This window comes from Barbatula barbatula (genome assembly GCF_947034865.1).
Source record: "Barbatula barbatula genome assembly, chromosome: 16".
Lineage (NCBI taxonomy): Eukaryota > Metazoa > Chordata > Actinopteri > Cypriniformes > Nemacheilidae > Barbatula > Barbatula barbatula.
In genome coordinates, this window is record NC_136779.1 from 10,173,253 (window position 1) to 10,192,986 (window position 19,734).

Below are 19,734 nucleotides of genomic sequence, written 5' to 3' on the forward strand. Positions count from 1 at the left end.
AGCAAGATTTCAATCGTTTATTGAATGCTATGTCCTTGCACTCCCATGTTTGCTGTAACAAAGAATTTACCTGAACTAAACTCTCAAATTAATCTCATATCAAACATATATACTTCTGTAAGACTTCTTTATCAAGGACTTGTTCATCTTATCCACACAAAGTCATAAAACATATATTGTCTGCATATCTTGACACGTTTTTTGGCACACAGAACTTGATGTTGACTGTGATGAAATTTCTCATGCCAGTGGTACTTTTGTCTTGCTTATATCCAATGGTCCATTTGATCATAACTAAAAGTGGGATTAAGGTTTGGGTTAAATGGGGTTATCAAAACTTGTGTAAAGTAAAAAATACACACATGTCATAATCTTTACACTCAAGCTTACAAAAAGAATAGAACATAAAAAACGGATTCTGAGAGAATCTGTGAGAAAGTGACAAAGTTCCACCAGTCGGAAAGATCATAAGAACATAAGAACAAGACCCGCTTCCAACTCGAGTTCCCATGGTGACAAGTGGGCTGGCATACAATAGAAGAGAAAAAGAAGGAGTGCGACAGAGAAAGGGAAAATTGAGAGAAGGGCCATGGGGTACAGGGAAAGGAACGTAGGAAGGGGGTATAATGAGTAGTTCTGCTGAAATTTAAGCGAGAAAAGAACGTGTGTTTGAAGCGAGAGGTTTTTACCTCATCAGGTGCTCTGCTCTTTGTCGACCCTTTTGAGAATGGGAAAGTATTCTTGAATGTAAAGATTACATGTTGAAATTTTTTTGCCTTATATTTTATTATTAGGCACAATATTTTTTGCAGGTTTAGAGTCTTTCACACAAAATGCTATAAAAATCTATAAATCGGCAAATCCATGTCAACCTTAAGACGACAAAATTAAATTTTACCAAAGTTTTTCACTGATATAGTAGGTCAGATGTCAATATTTGGTGGTTTAATTGCTGATGTGAAGTTTCAAAGCATTTTTTGTTTTTGTTGATGGTTTGTAAGTATCGTTTTCCATGGTCAGTTAAGTGAATAACTGTCCATGTTTCTCATAAATGTGCAAATGAAAAACAACTATTTTATGTTCTATATTTTGTCTCCATTTGTTGAGTTATTGCTTCTGTTTTGCACATTTTAATTCACAGAAATCCTACAAAGCATATTGTCACTCAAAAACGTGCATCCTTTTTAGTCACATCCATAACACATACATTTTCCTCTCTTTTAAAATAAAATACACATGCACTAACATTTTCTCATCAGGGGTTTGAAAAAACATAAACAGATATTTCAATATACAAGTAATAAATACATTCTCTGACAATTTAGATTTTGACTAAAAATGTCACCTCCATAATGCTGGAATTGCCCAAATACAGGTGGTTAGACTGACAGTGAGGCAGATGGATTGATCCAACAAATCCTGGGTGGATTGCCAGAAGTAAATTTTATCGCACTTTCACAGTTTAGGAGGCTTTTTTTATTCTCAGTTATAGACCTAAAAAACCTAACAAATTAGATGAATTCTAACGTACAGTTAAAGAAGAGAGCATAGCCAATCATTTTAAAGAACTGACTTTTTTGCAGACTGATGATATTCTCTCATCATCTAACAACGGCTTGAAAAAATCTGAGATGCATGTCACTTAGGCAAGTTTTATTTTGCTCTCATCTTGTCGCTTCACAGTACAATCTGAGAAGCCTAAGAGATCCGTCCTATGCGATTTATCTTCCCTACAGGTTCATCTGGAAAATAAAAGCAGGCCACAGTGAACACTTTAAAGTTGTATTTCTTTGTACTGTGTAATGGTGTGAAGGCCAAACCTGTCACAGTGGACAGTCTGATAAGGTTCTGGCTTCTCGACCAAAGACTTGAAATGTTTACTCGTCCATTCCACCGCTTCTCGCCACAAACATCCACATCTTTACTCATCTGAGAAAATGGAAACTAAAGTGCATGTCCCTACCCTTCCCTTTGATCTCTTTTTTGGCTTCCTCACTCATTTAAAGAGTTTCACCCAAGTATAGTCTACTCCCTCTAGCTCTCGCTCCTCTCCTTTCTCATACTCTTTATCTCTTTTCCCTCCATGTCTCTATGCCCAAGCTTTTTTTCTGTTGGCATGGCTCCTGTTTGTTTTCAGCCATTTTGGGGACTGGCAGTGCTCGTAACAAACTGCTTAAATGGCGTCCTCTCACTCGCACATTCTCTCCCTCGCTCGGGCTCTCCCTCCCTTCCTTTCTACCATCAGACTTGGTGTATGTACAGAGTGTGCGTCTTGTTCTAATGAACGCAAATGTTAAATAAAAAGGGAATTGAAATTAAAATGAGGCTGAGGACGAAAGGGGGGTTCGGGTGAGTAAGGCTGGGGGAGATAAAATGCAAAAAAACGCCCAGAATCATGTATCAGTGGCAAACTGAAGTGTGAGTGAGAGAGAGAGAGACAGCGGGCGAGCAAGAGGGAGAGGAGGGGGGGCGAGTCAGAGTGCGAAACAGTCGATCCTGCCCTCTGTCTCTACATAGCGCTGCCCGTGTGCACGAGCGCGTCTTTCCCTGTGTTCTCTCCCTCTCTCACTCACACACACACACACGCACACGGGAACACGCAGACCAGGACACACAGACCGAGGGTGGGAGAGTGAGAGAGTGAGAGAGAGAGAACACATCGCAGCCGAGATGCAGCAGAAGGTTTTTCAAGGTACGTTGTCTTGTTGTGGCGTGCTTGCCTAGCAGAGAGTGAGAGACTTTTTTATTCTCTGATCTATCTCTGTCTTCTCCTCCTGCTTCTCGTGGGTCTGTACCACTCTCATATCATATCGATGTTGTTTTGATTCTGTGTAGACACAAGAAATGAGTGTGTGCGTGCGTGTGGGTTCGCGTGCGTGCTAATCGAGGCCTGTCTCCTTATCCTCGGCTGTTGTGGGTGAACCACGCAGTTCTTTTTCAGGGCTGGCGAGCCGCTAAGAGGTTACTGTTAAATGAGAATAAATCCTCATAGTTTCAGTCAAATCTTTTATTATGGTTTCTATCCTGTCGGTTTTAGATACTTTATATCGTGGCAAGTTTACAGATGTTGAAATTTGATTCATAATGAAAGACTTGCGAGTGTATCTCAGGCCAGTTTATTAGGGCATCATTTTTCCAAAAATCATCATCCATTAATGTTTTGTCAAGGCAAGGTGGATGTTTTACGATACTAATAACACGCACATGCTTATGAAGTCATTTGTGTCCGTTACTGTGTAGACAGGCATTGCAAGGCGATAGGGTCAGAGGTCATTAGAAGTAAAAGCAGCCAAGTTGTTTGAAACTCTTAAAGTGAGTTTGTTTTATATAGCAGTTTCAAAATGAATATCCATCCTCATCATAGGTTAGCAAAAAGAGCCATCAACAACACGTCAGGGCTGTATGGGTTGATGAATCTTCCTAAGCAAATGAGCTGGAAACTCGACAGCGACATGGAAGCAAGTTCAGACATGATCTCAGGGAAGTTACTTCAGCCAGGTCACTATCGCAATATTCCCACCGCTTCTGTGAATGCAATTTTCTTTCATTTTTACTCTTGCTCATACTACAGCAACAGATTCATGGCAATCACTTGTCAAATTTAAAGTCAGCAGACCATGTCAAACGCAGCATGTAACACAGCCAGGCTCACTGACACATGCCAAATCTCAGAGATACCATAAATCGCTCACACGGAACGAAAAAAACCTGGAGATATGTGCAAGGAAAAACGCTGGATCCCAACTTCGCACCATCCGCCTCCATATCCCAACTCTTCCACAACAGCCTGCTCCTTTTGCTCTGTCCCCCTCCCCTCATCTCTCCCCTGGCTGGCTTTACCGTGCTTTTTGGCCGGGGGTTGTGGAGAGTTCAGTATCTAGCGACAGCCCCCTCTCTCATAGTCCGCCTCACCCCAGTGGGCCCCGTCACAGCCACACGGAAACAGGCGGCCTTCACTCGCCTGTTCAGCTTCTTTCACTGGCTTAGCTAAATGAAGACCTTTAACCAATCAACCAACTTCCTGAGATTCTTCTCAGTTTGTAACGTTCACAGGTGACCACATCTGTATTAAACAGGCACTTGATGATGATGATGATGATGCATGGCTCATTTAGTTAGAAAGTAGAAAAGCAAGTTGTGGTATTTACAAGGAAGCTTGCCATAACATTTCAGTTTATTTGAGGGGTGCAGACCCTGTCATTTTACAGCTCCAACTCTTTTAGTTGGTTGTATGTTTGAGTAGAGGGGCAGTCGGAGGGGGAGGCAAAGGCCCTGTCACGCTTGGCCAGCCTCTTGCGCCAGGGACTGTTTGTTAAGAGGCAGCGTGTGCGTCATACGCGAGGAGGAAAGGAGGGCGTGAGGGAGAGATAAATAGGGACAGACGTAAGGAGAAAAAAAAATTCGATGGCAGATGTGTTTGTCCATTCACTATGTGAATGCCATGTAAAATGGTGTCATTCCTAGGCCTTATGTCATAGGAACCACAGTCACGAAAAGGGGGGGGGCATGTCTTGTTTCTTAGATACGTTCTTATTCCAGGTCTTCTAATATACTTCCTGTATGTCTAAATGTAACATCTATTATCATTCAAGTTTTTAGTATACTTCCTTTGCACGCTCCTAGCAGCTGCATTTGTGGCGCATCGAGTAAAACTAGCCATCAAGCTGTTTGTTTACAGACAAACCAGCTCATATGCGTCCACATGCCTGCAACCATGTTTGCGTGTTGAGGGGAGTGTGCCGCTTGTTGACTGCCTGTCTGTGCAAGTGTGTGTGTTAGTGGCTGTTCCTGTCTCCAGGCCTGGATCTTTCTGTCTTCTCCACCTCTCTCTGTCTCTCCCACCATTGCTCGCCCTGTCTCACGCTCTCTCTCTCTCTCCCTCCTCCTCTTGCTCTCTCTGCAATAACAGTGCTGACCTAGTTTCAGTGTGTTCAGGGCTGCTTGTGGAATTTTACAGAGGCCTGCCTGTCTGACTGAAACGCAGGCAGAAAACCATGACTGTGGATTTTCTCTGGTGTCGCATCATTACTGCTAACTAAGAACGCTCTCTGTGGTAGACTCTAGTAAAACAGGCAGAGCAAAAGATCTGATTTTTGACTTAACCAAACAAATAGTATTCATGAACATAGAAACACAGTTGTATTCATTTTCTCCTGACGAGGAGTATAAATCATGTGATCGTTTATATTAAAAAAAGAGAAAGAGAAAATATATTAACACATAGTCCATGCATGCAATACCTGGAATATAAGGTTCCCCTCAAAAGGCCATCTACATTTTGGTACGATTTCAGATGCTACATGTCTGGGGCACTTTGACCATAAAAACACTGTTGGGGAAATCTTGATTATATCTTAGCAGTGTTCAATTACGTGACGGAAATGCTGTGACGTGAAATAAATGCTGTGCTATTGCCACAATTATTTCCACACTTTTAGATTCGGAAGGTTTGGCATAATTTGGAAACTGTAATGAACCTTTAGTTGCACGTGTATAGGTACCATAATATCTTGCTTATTTTTAACTGGCTTGTATTTTATGGACCATTTTGAAAGACGTGAACAATACTGTTCCTGAAGCACTTTGCATTTGTTCTGTTTTTGTTGTTGTTATTTTTTATTAAATTTAATGTTAGTTTATATAGTTTCCCGGACAGTGTCTAAACCTAGTCCCACACAAACTTTAATGTTACAAGTGTCTTGATTGAAAACAACTTGACATATCCTAAAATATATCAGTGCAATTGTTTTGTCTCAAGATGCACACACTAATGTTTTTCTGGTAAAGTTTGTTTTAAAAACGACTTAAATATCCTTAACTATGGTGTAGCTAGTCCTTGCTTAAACGAATCCCTCTCCGGGAAACCGCCCCATAAAGTCTCATTTAAATAACTAATCTAAATAATTAAAGATGTTTGTGATTCAGTTTAAAATTTTCTGTTGGTTGGTTGTGTTTTGCTGTAACATTTCTGTAGTGTTAAAAAAAAGGAAAAAGAAAGTGATGCATTTTTGTTTACGTCTAGAAAAATGGTCTAATAGCAGTAAAACCTAACTGTTTTCAATCCTAACACTCTGATTGGCCAGCAGGCACTGTTTATTTTCTGTCACTTGCTTTTCTTGTCATTACGATTCTAATATGTTCTGGTGTGGTTGTAGTTGTCTAATACCTACAATGTTGCCTTAACAAATATTTAAATATTAAAACAACACTTTTCTGTTCTCTTACAGGATCAATAGCGAGGATATGGTGTTGGGAGAGGATGGCTGGAACCCTCTCCACACCTGCAATGCACCCTTGGAGCTGAATGTGCAGTGCATTGCAATCCTGTCCTGTTTCTTAACAAGATAATCAAAGATGGAAAATGACACATACATCTGAGAGTCACTGTTACTGTGCTTGACCTCTATGAACTGCCGTATTCTTGATCTGACACTCCTATTTCTTTCAATCATTGTCTTCTGAGGGAAACGGACCCACTATCAGTTATTTTCCTGGCCCTTGGTGGACTACTGCTACATCTTCTGACTTACTAGTGCTCTGGGATAGACAAACTATAGCCTTGGAGAGCATATCAAAGGACTTAGGGTAAAGATTCAATGAAACACAGAAATAAACACATGAGAGGAGATAGGATGGGAGAGGGCACAGATGAGGTGGACGGTTCCAAAACTACACGGATATCTCTCAGTTTTCCTCTCAGCGCTGGATTACCTGGCTTTTCTGCAAAGAAGTGCTGCTCCAAGTCTCACCCAAGTTCTTCTTCTGATGTCTGTAACAGAGACAGTTCTGATGGCACAGGATGGATAGCAGAACCATTTAGAGACAAACAGTTATCAAAAATACCATCAAAAACTGAACGTCTGCCATGTTCTTCCTCCTCCTCCTTCCCTGTTGATCTAGCTTCCCCAGTCAGTAAGAACTGCAAGACATCTCTGTCATTTTCTGTTGATGGTAGCGGTTCTCGATACCCAACATCTCCCTTACAACACTCTAATAAATTGGACTATTCAAAAGAGACAGCTGGGGTTAGTCTCAATAATGGGTACAAAGAGCATTCAACAACAGAAACAGCACACATCCTTTTCAACCTCAGTGCAAGAGCTTACCAAGACCAAGGTATGAAGGATTCAGAGAGTTCAAAAGGCAAAAAACGGAAGGCCAACAGCCTCCATGTTGAACTGAGCCTTCCTCTCCCTAGCATCAACCCTCATTCATCTTCTTCAACCCCTCCTCCTCCTCCTTCCCCTTCGCATGTCTCTCTTACATCCTCTCCCTTGACTCTACCCGCTCCATCTTTCCATGACTTTAGAGCAGTGCCGAAGCCAGAACTACTATGTGGGGTGTGCCACCGTCTGTTCAGTACTGCCTCGTCCCTCACTGTCCACATGCGTCTCCATCGGGGGGGACGGGTACTCAGCTGCCGTCACTGTGGCAAAGCCTTCATCCATAATAAAAGACTGCAATCCCATGAGGCCACCTGCAGGCAAGGGCTGCCAGCTTTTCCAGTGCAACCCAAAGAGGAGCCCCTGGAGGGGGGTAATGTGGAGGGGGAGAGAGCAGATGAGGCCACAGAGCCTGAACAGCTTGGACAAGGAACAAGGCCTGGCCGGCCCATAAAGAAAGTACGAGACCTTCATGGCCATCATACTGGAACATTAACCAGCAGTGATACCCTGGGGGAAGAGGATCACTTTGTAAAAGTGGTGGATGGACATATAATTTACTTTTGCTCTGTGTGTGAGCGTTCTTACATGACTCTGTCAAGCCTAAAACGACACTCCAATGTGCATTCGTGGCGGCGAAAATACCCTTGCCACTTTTGTGATAAGGTATTTGCCCTAGCTGAATACCGCACCAAACATGAGGTGTGGCACACTGGTGAAAGGCGCTACCAGTGCATATTTTGCTGGGAGGCATTTCCAACCTACTACAACCTTAAAACACACCAAAAGGCTTTCCATGGCATCAACCCTGGCCTGATCTCAAGTGAGAAAACAGCTAATGGTGGCTACAAACAGAAGGTCAATGGTCTTAAACTGTACCGCCTGCTGCCCATGCGCTCTATGAAACGACCTTATAAAACATACACTCAGCCAATGACTGATGGGCTACTCACTTCTGATTCAGCAGTGAGCCTTCCTGTATCTCTGGACGGCAGTCTCCCTCCAACTCTGGACACAAAGAAATTGGAGTCTTTCCTTAAAGATCTTCAAACAACAGACATAAAGACTGAACCTGAGGGATTTCCTATCAGGGTGGATGTAGAGCAGAGTAAAAAACGAACTGCTTCCCTAACAGATGTGGCAGTAGAAACCAAAAAGACAGAGGGGTCAGATTTACTGCTGTCAGGTAGTAGCAATGGCAAAACCTCAGAGTGCCCAGAAGCTGCTGTCTCTTCAGTTATTACATTTGCGCACAGCAAACCCTCAGTCATCATGCACAGTACTGCAGTTTCATCATCTGTCATTGTAAACAGAAAAAAGATGTCTTCTGAGGAAAGAAAAAGAAGTCCAGTAAATCATCCAATTGAAAAGACGCACAAACAAATGAAAAAACATAGTCAGAGAGAACACACTGATACATATAGGGAATGGAATGCTGCCGGTTTAGATCCAGAGGTTACTAAAATTAGACTTCACAGGGGGCGAAGAGTTCATAATAAAACTGAGTCAACTAAGACAATACCAATAGTGCTGGGATCAGAAGTCAAAGGCAGTGGTCCACTTTGTCAGATTACTGTGCGCATAGGGGAGGAGGCAATTGTCAAAAGGAGCATATCTGAAACAGACCTTATGAGAGACAAAAGCCCTACACGGAGCAAAGCCAAAAAGAGTAACCTCACACAGGACGACCAGACAGAACAAAGGCACACCCATCACCAACGTAAACACCGCAACTCTAGCCAGGAAGGAAAGGAGGGGGAGCCCAAATGGAAAAAAGCTAAACTGAAAAGCAAGATGAGGAAATACTTCTTCCGCCAAGAGGTCAGAGATGACAAAAATGACCACGATGTGGATGACAACCTGTGGAGGCCTTACTATTCATACAAACCCAAGCGAAAAGCCCTTCATATGCAGGGGACTAAAGCCTGGAAGCATAAAATACACTTCAAACGATCCCCGAGATCTATACGGAGAACAGAGAGGTTAATGAAAAATACGAATCAAGAAGTTGATGGGCGAGATGCTGATAAGGAACAGAAACAAGAAATAAAGAAAGAACAAATACAAGTTACTGATCCTCAGAAAGGTCCAGTCAAAGAGACACCACACTTTTTGCCTGACCCATCAAGAACAGAACAGAAGGAGAAAGAAAAGGACACTCATGGAAAATCTGATTTCCCGATTGTCCCTCAAACTACACTTAATCCTCAATACACAACCTCTTCTATCATCAAGCAACAATGGTTAGAAAGTCAGGCCTCTGAGTGTGGAACTTGTGGCCGTTGGTTCTCCAGCCCAAGAAAGCGAGACAAACATGAGATGACACATCTGTTCGAGTTTGTGTGCATGCTTTGCAGAGCTACTTTCCCCTCACAGTCAAAGTTAGAGGAACATCAGAGAACTCAGCATCCCAAAAACAAGCCTCTGTCTGGTCCTCCTTTTTTTACTCCACAGTCAAGAAAGGAAGTGGAAATGAAAGAAGATGATAATCATTTGGATGGACAGTCTATAGAAAAGGGCAGTCCAGTTCGCTTGGGCAGAAGGCCTCTGATCAAATATACATGTTCAAAATGTGATAAGGTCTGCAAAACCTCTGCTGCACTTAACTGCCATCTCAAGCGACATGAGCTGGGCAATTTAACTGAAGTTGAAGACACACAGAAAAAGCAAGACACGCCAACCTGTACACATTCAGCTGCAGAGTCTACACCAAACAAAGATTCAGGCACCAATAGTGAACAAGCACAGTCTGTGTCAGTCATATATTATTTGAAACCGGACTGTCAAATCAATGACAACCAGCTAGGTGAGAAGATGGAAGAACACCAAAGAATCAACAACTGTGAAAGCCCGCAACTGGCATCTGATGAAAAAGTACATAGTCCACTGGGTTCACAGTTCTCGCAAGTTATGCACAACTCCACTTTAGAAAGGGTTAAGGTCATCTCTCCAAGCACCCCAAGTGTACTAGTAATGAATAGCTCAGAGTGCATAGACTACAGAACAACAGAGAAACGAAATTTAGACTCACTAGAGCAGCATAAAATAAGCCCAGTGTCGAGTAATAGGCAAATTCAAATTTCTCCGAAGCTGATAAACCCTCAAATAAGAAGAGAAAAAACTCAATCCAGGCCCATATCGTTAAAAACTGCCCGAGGCACTGTGCTTAGTCAAGGGGTGGCAACAGTAACACAGAGGGAGGGTGACATAATTCCAAATGAAAATTTCAATGATTTACAAGATGCTCAGGATCTAAGAATATTTTCTCAATCCAATAACCAAGCTCAAGATTTATCCATGCCAACAATACTGGCCAAAAAGAGGAACCACGATCAAAAGATTACACACCCATCCAACATCTCAAAGGAACAATCTTGCAATGAGGTGTCATTGCTAGTGCCCAAAGAGGAACCGCTCAGTCCTGTACCATCTCCTACATGCTCTGTTATTCAAACCACTCCAAAAGGACCTTCTCAAAGATATTCAAAGTCACCTTGTCACTCCCCAGGACCTTTAGACCTACAGCTGCGGCCTCAGCTAGAGCAATGCCAATTACACAGAGGACGACACAATACAGAAATACAGGATCTTATGCTGCCTGCAAAATCAGCTGTGGGAGGTGAGACACGGCCTTCTCATGCCCTGCTGCATCCTCAAGTGCCCACAGCAGAGCCAGAATCAAAGGACAACACATCCATCGCATCTACAGAACACCACAGAAGCTCGGGCTACCCTGTCCAGGAGCTTACTCTTCCCTTAATTATACCAGGGGGGTACTACTCTGGTAAGAAACAGGAGGAGCAAATCCTGATGTCTTACCCAACTGGACCCTTACCCTTTCCCCCACTTGGGAAGATGGTACCCCACTCTGACTCAACTAAACTGCCCTTTTACCCTGACCCCTATCACCTGCTGTATGGCCCACAGCTACTACCATACCCCTATAACCTTGCTGCCCTTCCAATGGCTCTAAATATGATGGCATCAGGGGAAAAAGAGCCCTTGCCCTTCTTGCCTTTTTTCAACTACGCCGCTGCTGCTCCTTTAACAGGCGCAGTGCCCCATCCTTTAGTGGTGAACCCCAGCGTATACAACAGTGGTGGCAGCAGTAGCACAAAGCAGGACAACCCCTGAGTGAAACTACAGTGGGAGCAAGGGAATATATCTACAACAGCAGAGCAGGGTGGACATTGTGTTTTTCTGTTTGTTAACTGAACACTCTTGCACAGTTCTTCTCTTTTGTAAAGCAGCAAAAGCATAGGCATACATAGGAATCAAATGTGGTGGAAAGATGGAGGGGTGTCTTGATGACAGGACATAAGGGGGGGAAGAACAAAACATAAGACAACCCCTTTAGGCACTGCCAAGATGTACCTCCAACACACCACTCCTTTGCTCTTCTGTAGTGTTTTTAGAGCTTGGATATCCGTCCTTTTGGAGTCATCAAGTTATTAGGTATAAAACGTGATCAATGACAGCAAACAGGACGTGTATTTTGCTAAATAAGTTGGGTCTGCTTCCTGTAATAGAGACGGTTTAACATTAATAATTATAATAATAGTTACACATTAATCCTGCTTACAGTACTAAAAAAGAAGGAATCTACTGAAAGCAAAATGTTATGCCTGAGGAGGCTCAACATACAGGATTCAACACACAGGGAAGGAACAGCACACAGCAGGTGTGTGTGTCTAATTGTGTGCATGCATGAGTGTGTCCGGTGTGTGACAGTGTATAGAGGTAATGCATGGAGAATTGGAGTAGCTCATAGTGATCACAACATCAGTACTTCACCCATGCGTTTCAGTATTTTGGCTTACATGTGCCTGCAGGTTTATGTCTGTGTATTTGTAAGGTGTGTTGGGGGTGTAGGCATGCACACTTAAAGTAATATGTGCTGCATCGGCCTCGGTCAGTTCCATGGAAGTTCACATATAAACATAATTCCTGGATAAACTGTTATAATCTTAATAGGTCAGTAAATAGAAAACATAGATGAAGCTCTTCTTTTGTCCGTCATAGCATAGCATCTTGATGGTGTCATATAAATTGAACATGTTATTATGTAATGCCTTCACTAACCGGGATCATCACAACAGGGTCAAATATACAGTGATGTTGACTACACTCTATATTTGACCTTGTTATGTTTAGAGACAGATTGTGCTTCACATAGTTTGGTTTGTTGGACGTGGGTATATTAATCCTTTTCGATGATCACTCATCAAATGTTTTTGAAATACGTCTGTGTACTTCCAGTACTCATGCCAACTGTTTCATCTCTTCCAGCAACATACAATATATGTAAAGTCGACTTCATGTTTAGTGGCCTTCTCCTCCCCACTGCCCCCTGGTGTCCACCAAAGACACTACATTCACTTGACTGTATTTGAGACAAGAGAGAAACCAAGTGAGACAAACAGAGAACGAAACTGAGTGAGCGCATGATGAAATGGGAGCAAAATAAAGAAAAATAGGGGCAGTATGTTAGCACGAATGGAGCTTCCTTCATAAAGACAGGGAGAATCGTAGTCTTGTACGAGGCAATAGTCATTGAATGTTAGTTTTAGAAAGATGTGATCTAAAGAGATGTATTACAAGCAAGCCTTTTATCGGTTAGCAGATTCTTGATGCCCGTGCAGGGCCTGCACTATGGGACTTATAGCACTGGAGTGACTTAAACACTCCCTTGTACTTTCTTGTTTTTATATCTTTTGTTTTTCACAATATTATTTGTTTGAATTACATATTTTTCCCTTTTTCGTAGCGAGACAAGGCTTGCACTTGAAGATTCTTGTTCGAGTACAAATGAATATGAATGTAATTTTAGTCATGAGGTTAAAATACAGTAAAGACAGTAGATAATTTCTGTACGCTGACTAGAAAAATAACCGCTATGAGGTATTCATAAACACTTTATATATATACAGTATATATATATATATATATATATATATATATACAGTATATATATACAGTAGTCTTAGGGACATGTCAAGGAAGCTGGTTTCAATATAACCACAACGCATGAGCAACAATAGCTTATTCAGTATTTTCTGGTGTTGTCACAGAACTCTCCATTTTCCGACATACCTTATTTTTCCTGCATAACTCCTCAGAAAACCTTCGTTTTGACCCCACTTTCATTTAGACCCTCGGTATAAAAATGTCAAACCTAAAACCAAAAGAAGCTTCTAGTTGCCTTGTTTCTTTTCCCTAAGCACCACAGATGTTTTCCAACAACCGCCCTCCATCTTCACCTCTGTCTCATCCCTCTCCCCATTTTATTCTCAATATTTTCTTTATCCTTTGAAGTGTGTCTGAAACTGTGCAATGTAGCCGTAGCACTGTTCATTTTCTGAGGGTAAAATACAATGCAATGAACAGTTTTGAATTATGTAGCTGCACTGGGGTGTGTGAGACAGAGGGTGTGTGGTTGTCAAAGAAAAGGAAACCAAAACGAATCTTATGTGATTCTGGATCTCTTTTATTTTTTGCTGTTTTTATTTTCCAGTTTCATCATGGTAACACTTTACAATAAGGTTGTATTTGATAACATTTGTAAATGCATTACCTAACAACTAACAGTGAGCAATACAGTATTTTAACATGTAATAATCCTTGTTAATGTCAATACAATTATTCAGTTCATTATGCATTGATTTATTATTCAGTTCATGATGCATTTATTAGTAAATACTGAAATTAACATAAACTAAGATGAATAAATATTGTATATAAGTAAACAAGTTTTGTTCATTGTTAGTTCCTACTAATGCATTAACTAATGTTTACAAATACACTCTGTAAAGATTTACCAACGGAAATCTAAATGAATTACCTATACTGATGATTGGTTAAAAAACATCTCAGTTACAAATACACTATTTTCACCTAAGAATTTTTAAACTTTCAATAAATGAAAAACATTGGCTTTGTAAAATGTACTTTTTGGCTTTGGTATTCAGTAATGTGCTTAAATGTGAAATCCAGGATAAAGTATCACAATTTTAATTTTAACATAAAAGTTAGATTTCAAGCATGAATTTCACTATGAATTCAGGTTTGGCATTTATCAGTTAATATTATATATATCAAAGATTATTTAATGTAGAAAACATTAAATAACAAAAAAGAATTTGAACCGAGTTTTCACAGGCAGCGGTCACAGATAAAAGTCAAATCTTTAAATGGTAATTTCTGAATAAGTCATTTTAACCAACCAAATTTAGCAATGCCTTTTTTTATTTTGTTTACGTACAAGATGCATTTGATTTTTTTTATTTAATAATAATAATAATACGCACATAATATAAATGCACATTAGAAAGCAAAATTGGCTGTAACAATATCAAGTGAATATCAAGGTTTTACAAAAGCACAACCTTGAGGAACATGTTCTTATGTTCCTTTTTCATCCGTTAGCAAACAAAATTCAGAGGATGGTCTGCTGAAAGAGCTCACCAGTAATTGTGGGATACAAATATTTATCAATCAGCATCTGGATAGACTACTGAATATTTGCACAGAACTACAAAAATGTTTTGGGAACCAGATGTGCTGAAACGCACACTACCTGACCAACAAAATTCTTCAATAGAGGCTTCAAATGTGAAACAAAATGGGTAAATCTACCAGCTGCATATGTTCTGCACTTGATCATAGTTGTAGGCATGTGACTTAATTGTCTGGTATTTTGTGAAAATGTAATATTGTACCATTGTTTTAGAGGTCCACATTATATTTGGGCAGTATAAAAAAGTGAAATGTTTGAAGTTTCTTTGTGTCTTGTTGACTTTGTGACCATTCAAAACTGACAATTGTTGGCATACATTGCCAATTCAAGTCTACAATCTACAGTTCATTTCTTTGCTCCTGTTCTCTTTACTCCCTCTGTCCACGCTACAACCATACAAATAAAGTATTAACCTGATGACGTGAAAATCAGCTTCGAATCCATTATTGATACTCAAGTTAGACAACATTTACAACGAGATGCAAAAGGCAATGTTGAAATTATACATTGTAGGCCTATACAATCAACTAATATATTAATGCACTCCAACGTTATTTATTCTATTCCTGATGGATTAAGCAATTTTGGGAAACTGCATGAAGGGAATGTACAAACATGTAACAACAGATAAATTAAATAATGACTCTTAATAACTGAATCAATTTAATATAAGCAAGGGTAATGTACTAAGTATATACTAAGGACAACTAAGGATATGCACCACAAAAATCCTTAGGCCTCATTGCAAGTTTGACAACTGTTCATCGTAATTGAAAAAAACGGATGATTTAGCATTTTAAAAAAATGGGATTAAAAAATAATCACAACTACGCCAGTTAAAATACATCAAGGTTTCACTGTACTAGACGAACAAACATCAGTCCCCTTTCAAAGTTCATTTTGTTATGTTCATTTGTTTATTATGTAATCAGACTTTGTTAAGTCCAGGAAGAGGACAGTGAAAGTCCAAATTCAATTCAATAATTTGCCTATTGCAGAATAACATCCTTTTATACATTTAGCTAGACATTATACTGCAACAAAAAGATACACTCCACTTTGCCTGAGTAACCCAAGAGAGAGTGTGTGGCCTCACAATTTAACCACAACAATAATTCTGATGCTCATATTATAATTTAGAATATAATGCTTATAATGTAAGAAAACCTGAAACAAACATGATGAGCATTGCCTCATTTTCTCTTAGTAAACATGGTATAACTATTGAACCATTCATATTATTGCTGTACTTGAACATACCCCATATGTTTTAGCATTTAGTAAATGCCATAGCACAAACATACCAAAAATATTACCATGACTGCACACTGGTCAAATAAATCACCATGTTATCAGCTTACAAAATACCTCCCACACTCGAAAAACAAACCGTGGATCAATGTGCTGATGTTGACATTCTCAGTCGCTGAGGTCTTCTGAGAAGATTGGAGTTTACTCACTACACAGAGAGACAGAGGGATAGTCTGAGAGCGGTTGGCTAAACTAAAGCCTTCTGTCTTAGGTTCTGATTCCATCCCCTCTTTTCTCTACCCATGTTCTAATCTCTATAATTAACAGAGAATGAACTATCTAAAGGTAGTGGTTGTCGTGCTCCTGCTAGGCCCGTACCTGATTCTGTTGGGCAGAGGAGCGTCAGGTAATCAGGTGAGTACGAGACCTTTAAAAATCAATTGACAGCTCTAAAGAAAAATCTCTGGTAACACTTCAGTATAGGGGGCAAATCAAACGATGAACTAGTTGTTATTAACATGCCTATTATTGGCAAATTGGCTGTTTATTAGTACTTAGAAAGCACATATTCTGCATGACCATATTCTACATCCCTAATCCTACCCAATACCTAAACCTAACTACTACCTTACTAACTATTAATAAGCAACAAATGAAGAGTTTATTGAGGATTAATAATTGAAGTAATTAATGGTTTGTTAATAGCGAAAATTGCCCCCTATACTGAAGTGTGGCTGAAGTACTATTATAAAATATAAGTGAAGTATAATTACAAAATCACGTAAATTATTTCTGTAGCATTAGCTACTGAGCATATTTGCATTTACTGTTACATACAATATGAATGTGTTTTTTCACTAATTATAGTCAAAAGGTGAAAAAGAAAGTCTTTATATGTTTGGTTCATTTAATTTACTTTTTTTAATCCCACTGACAGATATTCTTTCTTGTTATTATTCAATTACATGTAGTCTCTAAACCGTTCAGAAAATATTCCAAAAGGATTTTGATAATATTAGAAAATAGATTTCACTTCAGAATTTAACATATTTAACATAAGTGCTTCATATGAAAATTATCTAAAAGCTTCAGTTTTTCGTAATCGTGTCTATGACTCTCAACCAATATTGGCATGTTACATAAGGTAACTGGGCTTCATAAAGCCATAGTCCAAATTCATCATTGCAAACCTATTACAGATGAAAAGATCATACTTGGGTATTTAATATTATAAACTCGCTGGCTGGTCTGGAAGCATTTTAGCTGACAAAGTTGCTCCACGGTTGGCTTAGACTCTGAATTCACTGATTCCTGGTTCCACAATTGCTCAGTACAGCAATATTTACACTTACTTGTCTGGGATATTGCAGACTCTAGTGCTTACCTAGACTTTTTGATAGAGAATGAGACATATGTCTAAATGTAATCTGAGCATGCTTGGCTTATGAGTTATGCGTTGTTTGCTGTATGATGTCAAAACCATTTTTTTGTTATTGGGTTGACTGTGACAGATATCTGCAAGGGGAGTCCTTAATCTTGCACACAGACAGTCCGCATGGACTCCCATATTACAGACAAGCGCAAATCTCAGTGAGATCAGAAGGTTAGTTGACTATAAATCTGAGGATTTCACTTTGTGCGATAATTTACACAGCGTCATTTATCTCACTAACCGCGAGTTGTCTTACCTCGCCATCCAGCATCAGATCTTTCTTTGAGTTCCGGACTCTCGACCCAGAAGGGGCCATCTTCTATGGAGACACCAAGGAAGGAAAAGACTGGTTTGTGCTTTCACTACGTGACGGCATACCTGAAATGCAGATTGGGAAAGCAGACATATTAGTCAGCATAAAAGGGGGCCGTCGACTCAACGATGGGGCCTGGCACTTGGTAAATGTTTTTTTAGAATACCGTTTAGTTCAACAAAAACAGTTAGTTTATCATTTGAGCTTTCTCTGTTGGTTTTGGACAGCTGGAATTGCGCAGTGAGGGTAAATTTGTGGTGTTAGAGGTAAACAACAACCCAGAGCTCGTAGTCGGACTCCATTCTGAACTGACAGAGGATGAACTAACAGGAAAGATACGTCTGGGTCTTGGCGGCATGTTGGTGGACAAACAAAAGCTCTTCAATCCAGTACGACTATCTACATCTCTTTTGTAGTTGTATTTTTGTTGACATGTAAAGTGCAAAAGAGTGTTTTTTCTAAAATCTCCAATCATTTGCATTCTCAGTTTCAGCCAGATATGGATGCGTGTGTTAGAGGAGGACATTGGCTAAATCTCAGCACTCCCTGGGATACAGACCCAACATGGGATCCCAGACCCTGCTTCTCTGAGATTAAGAGAGGCAGCTACTTTCCAGGAACTGGGATGGTTACGTTTAATACATCTGGTGAGTAAAAAGCTCTCCGTAACGTCTTTAGCGTAACAGAAAACATCACGTTATTTTCTATGCCTTATCTCACAACAGACCTTCCCGGAGTTAAGACAGAGGAGGCTGGTATCACAATGCAGATCTTCGGATCTTGGACTGGGACATTGCTGAGTCTCCAAAGCACAGACTTTGAGTATGTTTTGGGAGAGTTGGATAGACATACCGATGTTAAGGTACACGAAGGGTCAAAATTTTTTATTTATTATGTTGTGATATTGGCATGAATCGGCTAATGATCATTACACAACAACCTGATCTTACAGTACATGTGTATGTTATGTAACAACATTTTTCTGCAATGTCTAAGGAGGTTAAGTTGGGCCTGAAAGAGGAATCTGAAACCGCTGCCCTTCCCCGTGAACCTGCAGCACTTACTTTCACCATACTAAAACATTCACTTGTGGTAAACAGCAAACCAGACCGTGAAACGGAAAGTCTGGACTTTTTCTCCATGTGGAAAAAGGGGATGCTACTGACTTTTGGGGGAGTGCCAGGTAAATTTGTATGGGGTGGAAGTGACCAGGAATTTCCGTACGCATGTATCTCCATTATATGTTCCCTGCAATATAGTATTCACATAACACATTTGATCTGTCACATATTTTACGGTATCTGAGTGACCTTTAAGCATTCTACTTTACAAGGAAGTTGGTATAAAGAAATGCTTGTTTAAGTCAATGATAATACAATTCGCTGTATCGAACTTTTGCTTTTCAGGTGGAAGTGAGGCTACAAAACGTTCACACCACCTGCATGGATGCTTGGAGAAAATCCTTGTCCAGGAGCAGGTTATTGATCTTGATCAGGCTTTATACAAAGACACAACGGTGTCATCCCATAGCTGTCCAACAGAAGCAATGAATGAACTCACTTAACACAGATGCATTGGAAATCATCCTAGTGGACTAAAATCCACTGCAGTCCACATCTCAAATATGCAGACTTATTTAAAATGCTAAATTTTCAGTAGACCTAAAACCTCCAAAAACGCTTGGATGGGCTGTCAAGTTAGATTTTTACGTATCACATTTTGATCAATAAAAAACTTTTGAAATGAACCTTTCCTGTTTTTCTCAACAATGAAAATCGTATAAACATAAAACAACTAAATTCTAAATATATTACAATTCTCATAACTTCATGAAGCAAATACAATTGCAGTTTATGTAAACGTGATGTTACAAAACATTAGTTTAACACTGCTTTAAAGAAACCAACCGAACTCTATGATAACATAAGAGGCCTATGAAAGCAGGCTCTTTGTAATACACTGCCATCTAGAGGATTTCTTTAAAACAATACAACTAAATTGAACAGAAAGTGCCTTATTTACCAAGTTTCAAGTACAGTTATGTATATTAGTAAACAAT

At 40.0% G+C, this 19,734-nt stretch overlaps 2 protein-coding genes across 2 annotated transcripts; both read left to right on the forward strand.

Moving 5' to 3' along the window:
- Window positions 1-2,458: 2,458 nt before the first annotated feature.
- Window positions 2,459-12,623, forward strand: zbtb4 (zinc finger and BTB domain containing 4). The gene is made up of 2 exons (XM_079476886.1): window positions 2,459-2,692; window positions 6,228-12,623. The coding sequence occupies exon 2, from the start codon at window positions 6,597-6,599 to the stop codon at window positions 11,295-11,297; it is 4,701 nt and encodes a 1,566-aa protein (XP_079333012.1). The 5' UTR covers window positions 2,459-2,692; window positions 6,228-6,596; the 3' UTR covers window positions 11,298-12,623.
- Window positions 12,624-16,045: 3,422 nt separating this feature from the next.
- shbg (sex hormone-binding globulin) lies at window positions 16,046-19,420 on the forward strand. Its single transcript, XM_079477189.1, has 8 exons — window positions 16,046-16,344; window positions 17,442-17,533; window positions 17,631-17,820; window positions 17,903-18,064; window positions 18,163-18,322; window positions 18,401-18,537; window positions 18,672-18,858; window positions 19,082-19,420. The coding sequence occupies exons 1-8, from the start codon at window positions 16,261-16,263 to the stop codon at window positions 19,237-19,239; spliced, it is 1,170 nt and encodes a 389-aa protein (XP_079333315.1). The 5' UTR covers window positions 16,046-16,260; the 3' UTR covers window positions 19,240-19,420.
- Window positions 19,421-19,734: the final 314 nt, after the last annotated feature.

Excerpts from the sequence above, each read along its gene's own strand:
- shbg (XM_079477189.1), top strand. The coding sequence starts at position 16,261 with ATGAACTATCTAAAGGTAGTGGTTGTCGTGCTCCTGCTAGGCCCGTAC. Across the intron at positions 16,345-17,441 it reads GAGGAGCGTCAGGTAATCAG|ATATCTGCAAGGGGAGTCCT; the intron begins GTGAGTACGAGA and ends TGACTGTGACAG. Across the intron at positions 18,065-18,162 it reads AACAAAAGCTCTTCAATCCA|TTTCAGCCAGATATGGATGC; the intron begins GTACGACTATCT and ends TTGCATTCTCAG.
- zbtb4 (XM_079476886.1), top strand. The coding sequence starts at position 6,597 with ATGAAACACAGAAATAAACACATGAGAGGAGATAGGATGGGAGAGGGC.